This window comes from Hylobates moloch, unplaced genomic scaffold (genome assembly GCF_009828535.3).
Source record: "Hylobates moloch isolate HMO894 unplaced genomic scaffold, HMol_V3 SCAFFOLD_7, whole genome shotgun sequence".
Lineage (NCBI taxonomy): Eukaryota > Metazoa > Chordata > Mammalia > Primates > Hylobatidae > Hylobates > Hylobates moloch.
Genome location: NW_026652282.1, coordinates 110896991 through 110905849, shown reverse-complemented (window position 1 = coordinate 110905849; position 8859 = coordinate 110896991). Strand labels below are relative to the sequence as shown.

Here is an 8859-nt window from a genome sequence, read left to right as displayed (position 1 = left end):
TTTGGGTTGGGGGGTTTTTTCATAAGTGAGCCAAGACTCTAGAAACTGATTTGTGATTTGTCAATCAACAACGTATCTTGGAAGTCTCTTTATATCAGTACATATAAACCTATCCCATTCTTTTCACATTGCTGCATAGTATTTTATAGTAATATATGTACCAGTCTAGTCATTCAGGAAGAGGTATTTATTAAATGTCACTACACCTTTGTCCTTAGGCAAGATGCAGCTAAATCATCACAGGCAGATGGCTGATCTAGGCACCATGAGAAATTAGGCCTGGCTTATCCTGGCTACCTTCCTAGAGCTCCTCTCCCAGGAGCCTGGTTCCAATGGCAGACTGTTGAAGGGGGGTTTGGGAGGGAAGAGATCCATGCAGCAAAGAATACCAGCGTGGTACGTAGAAAAATGTCCCTCAACACAGATGTCCGTGTCTTAATCTTAGGAACCTGTGAATATGTGACTTCACATGGCAAAAGGTACTTGCAGATGTGATTAAGTTAAGGATCCTGAAATGGAGGAGTTATCCTGGATTGTCCAGGTGGACCCAGTGTCATCGCAAGGGTCCTTTAAAAGGGGAAACGGGGGCTGGGTGTGGTGGCTCATGTCTGTAATCCCAGCACTTTGGGAGGCCATGGCGGGCGGATCACGAGGTCAGGAGTTCGAGACCAGCCTGACCAACATGGTGAAACCCCCGTCTCTACTAAAAATACAAAAAAAATTAGCCGGGCGTGGTGGCACATGCCTCTAATCCCAGCTACTCAGGAGGCTGAGGCAGGAGAATCACTTGAACCCGGGAGGCAGAGGTTGTGGTGAGCCAAGATGGCGCCACTGCACTCCAGTCTGGGTGACAGAGTGAGACTTTGTCCCAAAAAAAAAAAAAAAAAAAAAGGGAAACAGGAAGGTCAGAGAAGAAGACGTGACCATGGAGTGATGTGTCCAGGAGCCTAGGAATGCAAGCAGCCTCTGAGAGCTGAAAAAGATAAGGAAATGGACTCTTTCCTAGAGCCTCCTGAAGGAACACAGCTCAGCTGACACCTTGACTTCAGCCCTGTAAGACCCACTTTGGACTTCTGACCTTGATAATTGTAAGATACTACATTCCTGTTAAGTCAGTTTGTGGTAGTTCATTACAGCAGCAAAAGAAAACTAATACAGCTAGACACCTGAGAGTAGGAGAGAGGCAAAGATAAATGTGCATGCAGATCACCTAGAGATCTTGTTAAACTGCAGACTATTTCACTAGGTCTTGAATAAGGCCTGAGATTCTGCATTTCTTCTTTCTTTTTTTTTTTTTTTTTTTTTGAGACATAGTATCACTCTGTCACCCAGGCTGGAGTGCAGTGGCGCGATCTTGGCTCACCGCAACCTCCGCCTCCCAGGTTCAAGCAATTCTCCTGCCTCAGCCTCTCGAGTAGCTGGGATTACAGATGCCCATCACCACACCCAGCTCATTTTTGTATTTTCAGTAGAGACGGGGTTTCGCCATGTTGGCCAGGCTGGTCTTGAACTCCTGACCTCAGGTGATCTGCCCACCTCAGTCTCCCAAAGTGCTGGGATTACAGGTGTGAGCCAGTGCGCCCAGAGGAGCTTCTGCATTTCTAACAAGCTCTCAGGTCATAACAATGCTTCTGATACACACTTTGATTAACAATGTGTTAATTTGATTAGCAGAGACTAGAAGACACTGGATACCCATGTAACATTTTACACTTTATGAAGCCTTTTCATAACTATCATACCTCATTTTTAAAAATTTATTTATATTTATTTATTTTTATTATACTTTAAGTTCTGGAATACATGTGCAGAATGTGCACATTTGTTACATAGGTATACATGTGCCATGGTGGTTTGCTGCACCCATCAATCCATCATCTACATTAGGCATTTCTCCTAATGCTATCCCTTTCCTTGCCCCCCACCCGCCCAGCAGGCCCCCGGTGTGTGATGTTCCCCTCCCTGTGCCCATATGTTCTTCAGCTCCCACTCATGAGTGAGAACATGTGGTGTTTGGTTTTCTGTTCCTATGTTAGTTTGCTGAGAATGATGGTTTCCAACTTCATCCAAGTCCCTGCAAAGGACATGAACTCATTCTTTTTTATGGCTGCATAGTATTCCATGATGTATATGTGCCACATTTTCTTTATCCAGTCTATCATTGATGGGCATTTGGGTTGGTTCCAAGTCTTTGCTATTGTGAATAGTGCTGCAATAAACATATGTGTGCATGTGTTTTTATAGTAGAATGATTTATAGTCCCTTGGGTATATACCCAGTAATGGGATTGCTGGGTCAAATGGTATTTCTGGTTCTAGATCCTTGAGGAATCACCACACTGTCTTCCACAATGGCAGAACTAATTTACATCCCACCAACAGTGTAAAAGCATTCCTATTTCTCCACATCCTCTCCAGCATCTGTTGTTTCCTGACTTTTTAATAATTGCCATTCTAACTGGCATGAGATGGTATCTCATTGTGGTTTTGATTTGCATTTCTCTAATGACCAGTGATGATGAGCATTTTTTCATATGTTTGTTGGCTGCATAGATGTCTACTTTTGAAAAGTGTCTGTTCATATCCTTCACTCACTTTTTGATGGGGTTTTTTTTTCTTGTAAATTTGTTGAAGTTCCTTGTAGATTCTGGATATTAGCCCTTTGTCAGATGAATAGATTGTAAAAATTTTCTCCCATATTGTGGGTTGCCTGTTCACTCTGATGATAGTTTCTTTTACTGTGCAGAAGCTCTTTAGTTTAATTAGATCCCATTTGTCAATTTTGGCTTTTGTTACCATTGCTTTTGGTGTTTTAGTCATGAAGTCTTTGCCCATATCATACCTCATTTTATCATCCTCACAGCCTTGTGATATAACTATGACTGTCCCCATGTTACCAATGAGGAAACCAAAGACAGTGGTTCTCAACCCTGGCTGAATATTAGAATCACCCAAGGAACTTTTAAAACTCCCATTGCACAGGTACCACCCAGAAAAATTATGTTAGAATCTCTTGGTGTGTGGCCCAAACATGAGTATTTTTTGGAATCACCAGGTGATTCCAATGCACAGCTAAGGGTAAGAACCATCGCACTAGAGCAGTGCATCTGAAAGTGTGGTCCCTGAGCAAGTAACAGCAGTATCTGGGAACTTGTTAGAAATGCAGATTCTGGTCGGGCACGGTGGCTCATGCCTGTAATCCCAACACTTTGGGAGGCCGAGACAAGGGGGTCACCTGAGGCCAGGAGTTCGAGACTGGCCTGGCCAACACGGTGAAACCCCATCCCTACTAAAAATACAAAATTAGCTGGGCGTGGTGGCTGCACACCTGTAACCCCAACTACTCGGGAGGCTGAGGCAGGAGAATTGCTTGAACCTGGGAGGTGGAGGTTGCAGTGAGCTGAGATCACACCATTGCACTCCAGCCTGGGCGACAAGAGCGAAACTCCTTCTCAAAAAAAAAAAAAAAAAAAGGAAAGAAAGAAATGCAGATTCTCAGACTCACCAATGACCTGAAACTCTGGGGAGTAGGGCCCAAGAACCTGGGTTTTAAGACACCCTCCAGGTGATTCTGATACACTCTCAAGTTTGAACATGGGTTTGAAAAGGGCTAACTTGACTCCGTGGAGTCAAGAGCTGGGGAAACCCAAGCACACCTTAGGTCCAGGTATAAAATTAGGCTAGGTTCTAAGCAACTGGAATCAATTTCCTAATGGACGTACCAAAGAATAAGAACTGTTTTCGGGATGGCAACTAGAATACTGAGTCCCCACAACACAGTCTTTCTGATCCTTTTTTAGGAGAGACATCTGCCAAAGGCCCTCTCAGACTGTCAAAACATCCTGGAATATATTTGCGTCCAACTCTGCACCTTGCTCTCTATTCCCTCACTTCAAACACTAACCTTTCCCATTTGTGCTCTCACCTGAACTGAGTAAATAAGCTTCTAACCACTCTTCTCCCCACCCCTCTCTTCTTGGTATCCAAGATAAGAGTGGCAGGTGAAAGGGTAGTTCTAATGTACCCAAGCAAATGGATACACATCCTAAAACAGGAGTGACTTATGCAGCTGCCCCTCTGGAGTGCATCTCACCTGCTTCAGCAACACAGTCGCCCTTTGGTCTAACCTTCCCCCCCCCAACCGCCCCCACGTTCCTATTCCTGGAAAATGGAAAATGGAAAATTCTATAGCCAAACATCAAGCAGACACTTCCCAGAATGCAGCTCATCTCCTCTTCTCCTCCCACAGAGATACCTCGGGTCTATAGGATTGAGAAAGGCAAGCCCAGCAGCCACTACTCACTGACCAGACCTGGCCCAACATACTGCAGACATAATTATCAATGAGTATACTTGAGAGACAGCAGCGCGAGGTGGCGAATGGGCTCTAAACTGAATGACAGCTGTTAGTGTCTTACCTCATTGGCTTCCTCCCACTCGGAATCCCCGCGTTCCAGCAGACTGCCTACAAAGGGCACTGCAGCTTCTTTGCTGTATTTCACCCTCACTTCGTACTGACCCTCTCCTGCGTTGGCTTCTTCCCAGCCATGCTCCTCTTTGTCTTCTTCTACTGCGACATGCTCAAGATTGCCTCCATGCACAGCCAGCAGATCCGAAAGATGGAACATGCAGGAGCCATGGCTAGAGGTTATCGACCCCCACGGACTCCCAGTTTTTGGCCCTGTTTTTCCTGTCCTGAATCCTCAACTCAGTTCCTAGGGATGAGAAACGGGGGAACAGCACGCCCTACTTGAGAGAATTAGAATTTGAGGCGCTAGGAAGCAAAAGGTAAGAGACAGCTTAAATGTGTGGTAGCACTCCTGAAAGTATGCTGGGGCCTCTCAAAAAGCTCACCTACCCTCACTTCCCACTTCAACTGATTATGAGCATCTTGCTTGATTAAAAGCAATTCATAATAGTAATTGAGAATTAGTTATTAAGAAAAAGCTTAATTAAGCTGAGATTATTTAAGCTGGTACTCAAGGTTTTGGAAGAAAAGTAGAAATTTAATGTTGAGGTATGGAGGAAGAAAAAAGTATGATTGGAGTCAATTACATCTTTTGACAGACAGGAGACCTGATGAATGTCCCTGTCCCTCCAGAGTCCCTGAAGCACCAATGAAGGGAGAGGGCCTGGCGAGACAGCATGTACAGGTACTTGGGAGTTGTCTAGTAACTTGGTGGTTGGAGGGGGAGGGACTAGTTCAGGGCCCAGGGGGAGGTCTATACTGAAGTTGCTGCCTTTAGAGAGCTGGAGAGGCAGGAGGCTGAGGACTGAAAAGAGAGGGTAATTCTTCATGACCTGTAGGATCCCAAAGATGGCGACCTGCCAGCCTGGACTGCCAGTGAAGGCCAGAATCGTGCTCTACCTCTGAATCCACAGCTCCTCTTCCCCTGGCCCATGAGAATTTCAGCTGGAGAGACAGCATGCCCTGGTAAGTGAAGTCCTGCCACTTCAAGACATGGAATCATCTTTCTCATTTGGAGTGATCCTTGCTGTCCTGGCCTCCCTCATCATTGCTACTAACACACTGGTGGCTGTGGCTGTGCTGCTGTTGATCCACAAGAATGATGGTGTCAATCTCTGCTTCACCTTGAATCTGGCTGTGGCTGACACCTCGATTGGTGTGGCCATCTCTGGCCTACTCACAGACCAGCTCTCCAGCCCTTCTCGGCCCACACAGAAGACCCTGTGCAGCCTGCGGATGGCATTTGTCACTTCCTCCGCAGCTGCCTCTGTCCTCACGGTCATGCTGATCACCTTTGACAGGTACCTTGCCATCAAGCAGCCCTTCCGCTACTTGAAGATCATGAGTGGGTTCGTGGCCGGCGCCTGCATTGCCGGGCTGTGGTTAGTGTCTTACCTCATTGGCTTCCTCCCACTCGGAATCCCCGTGTTCCAGCAGACTGCCTACAAAGGGCACTGCAGCTTCTTTGCTGTATTTCACCCTCACTTCGTACTGACCCTCTCCTGCGTTGGCTTCTTCCCAGCCATGCTTCTCTTTGTCTTCTTCTACTGCGACATGCTCAAGATTGCCTCCATGCACAGCCAGCAGATCCGAAAGATGGAACATGCGGGAGCCATGGCTGGAGGTTATCGACCCCCACGGACTCCCAGTGACTTCAAAGCTCTCCGCACTGTGTCTGTTCTCATTGGGAGCTTCACTCTATCCTGGACCCCCTTCCTTATCACTGGCATTGTGCAGGTGGCCTGCCAGGAGTGTCACCTCTACCTTGTGCTGGAACGTTATCTGTGGCTGCTCGGCGTGGGCAACTCCCTGCTCAACCCACTCATCTATGCCTATTGGCAGAAGGAGGTGCGACTGCAGCTCTACCACATGGCCTTAGGAGTGAAGAAGGTGCTCACCTCATTTCTCCTCTTTCTCTCAGCCAGGAATGGTGGCCCAGAGAGGCCCAGGGAAAGTTCCTGTCACATCGTCACTATCTCCAGCTCAGAGTTTGATGGCTAAGACGGTAAGGGCAGAGAAGTTTCAAAGTGCCTTTCTCTTCCCCACTCTGGAGCCCCAACTAGATCAGCAGGAGCTAGGGGGATGAGAGCACTTGCTTCAGGCAATTGACCCCTGTCCCAGCATCCCCCACCCCCGGACTGAGAGGTAACTGAGGCAGGGTCCTGACTTTCTTCTATAATCAGTTTCCCCATTTTCAAATCGCCACTCCTCCCTGTCCTTCTTTTGAAATAAGCCTGTCTCTGGTGTACAGGTACACTTGCTTAAAGCAAGAAATGTACTGCTAAAAAGATGCTTATAGATCAAATTCTATTTTTGAGTATACCAGAGCAGCACTGTCCAACAGAAATATAACATGAGCCACACGCATAATTTTACATGTTCTAGTAACCGTGTTATAAAGGTAAAAAGAAACAGGCAAAACTAATATTTCATTTATCCCAATGTAACCAATATATTGTTTTCAACATGTCATCAATATAAAAATTATGCTGGTTTCTTTTTCATACTAAGTCCTTGAGATCTGGTGTGTATTTTGCCCTTACAAAACATCTCAGTTTAAACTAGCCATATTTCAAATGCTCAGTAGCCACATGTGGCTAGTGGCTCCCATACTGAACAGCACTAGAGAAATGAGGTTCTGTTATTTTTAAGTGTTTACTATAGTGACTTACTACAGTAATTGCTTTGGCAAGGTGAGGAGTCCCTCCTCCTCCTGCCCTTACTGATATTAATCAGAGATCTTATATGGTGAATGTGCCTAAAAGGTAGAAACCTCAATTCCTCTAAAGCTTGTCTTTTCGCACACCTCATGATGTTTAAAATAGGCTATTTCCCAAAGAAACACTATCTTGTGATTATTTCTGCTGCTACCAGTCCCAATCCACCATCTTTTAACTCTCTGCTGCCCCTTCCCTTAAGATGGCCTCATATGTCACTTGTGGCTACTTGCTGATGACAATGCTGGATCACAAATTCTGAGGCACTGGGAGGGAAGAGAGAGAGAAAAAATGTGGGTACCAAGGCAGGCACAGCCAAGCTCTCCAGACTGGAGCCACTTTGCTCCTCAGGGCTCCTTCCACTTACTCCCAATTTTGCATTTCCCTAAGAGACTGTTGCACAGGAGACCAGCTGAGGTGCAGGTGCCTCATCCTCCTTTCCATGGGGTACAGAAAATGACAAGGTTGGCAGATGGGAAGTATGCTCAGTTTCTCTCTGGGCAACCTGGCAGCAAAAAATCAAGAACAGAATGGCGAAGACACTCAGGAACCACTCTCTGCCTTTCTGAGTTTCCCTGTAACCCTCTCCAAAACCTCCTGGTCTCCACAGTGGATTGCTAGAGAGTTTGGCTCTCAAGACCTTAAACTGTAATATTGCCCCAGAAAGCTGCCGAGTTGACAACAAAAGAGGGCAAGAAGAAACCAAACCAGTATGGATTAACTTGCCTAGGATTTGGTACTGAATTAGGTACCAAATTAGGTACCAACCTTAGGTTGGTTAATCCCTCAATATCCCTGAATTAATGACCTGAGGATGCATTTGAATCCAACGTGTAATGGCTAATTCCAAGAGGCCCTTGAAATTTTTCATTCAATCACAAATTATAATGTTTAGACCTGGATGGAATCCAGCCACCCTCCTTTCAAAGGATGTTACCACACCACTATGCTTTGCGCTCCGATTTTCTTAATTCCCCTTAGTCTTAGATTAACTCCCAGCTTTCTTTCCTCAGTCATTCAGAGGATAATGATCATCCCTTTCAGTTTCCCTACTCTTGAAAATTTCCTTCTCCCTACCTTCACCCTATATCTTCTTCAGCCCAAATGGTCTGTTTCTCATTGATCTATTCTACTACGTACACATCAACCCACCTTTGGTAAATTTTTTGCAGTCGTTTTGCTTACCAGTCTGGCCCAGAGGAGAAACATGCTTGCTTTCAACATAGCAAGCATCGTGTTCCTACAACTGAAGAACTTTTTGACTCTCAAGTGGATGATGGAACCCAATATGCCTTGAAATGCTGAGCATCCAGCAAGTACCAGGCCAGCAATAAGGCACATTCTTGGATTGTATTATGAGTTACTGGGAACTAGGTAAAATACGAATAACTGGATTTTGGACAAAATTGAAAGCAGGCTCAAACCAATGCCCTCCTTACTGGTGGTTCAAAGCTTAAATCCTGGCCTTGCTACAAAGGACTGATCTTGCCAAGGTAATATAAGCAAGGTGGAATGAAAATTAAAGTTAATTTTGAAGCCAAGGTCCTTTTAGAAAAAAAAAAAAAAAGGAAATTAGCCTCATTTAATCATTCCACATTTTAAACATATATCAACATCACATTGTACCCCATGTAATATATACAATTATTTGTCAATTAAAAATAATATATATATA

The 8859-nt window shown here is 45.3% G+C and overlaps 1 protein-coding gene across 1 annotated transcript; it reads left to right on the top strand.

The window, feature by feature from the left end:
- The first annotated feature begins 5460 nt into the window (after positions 1-5460).
- On the top strand, positions 5461-6468 carry GPR119 (G protein-coupled receptor 119). Its single transcript, XM_032756440.2, has one exon. It carries the CDS (start codon positions 5461-5463, stop codon positions 6466-6468), a length of 1008 nt encoding a protein of 335 aa, XP_032612331.1.
- Positions 6469-8859: the final 2391 nt, after the last annotated feature.

Coding starts and splice junctions, on each gene's coding strand:
- GPR119 (XM_032756440.2), top strand. CDS start 5,461: ATGGAATCATCTTTCTCATTTGGAGTGATCCTTGCTGTCCTGGCCTCC.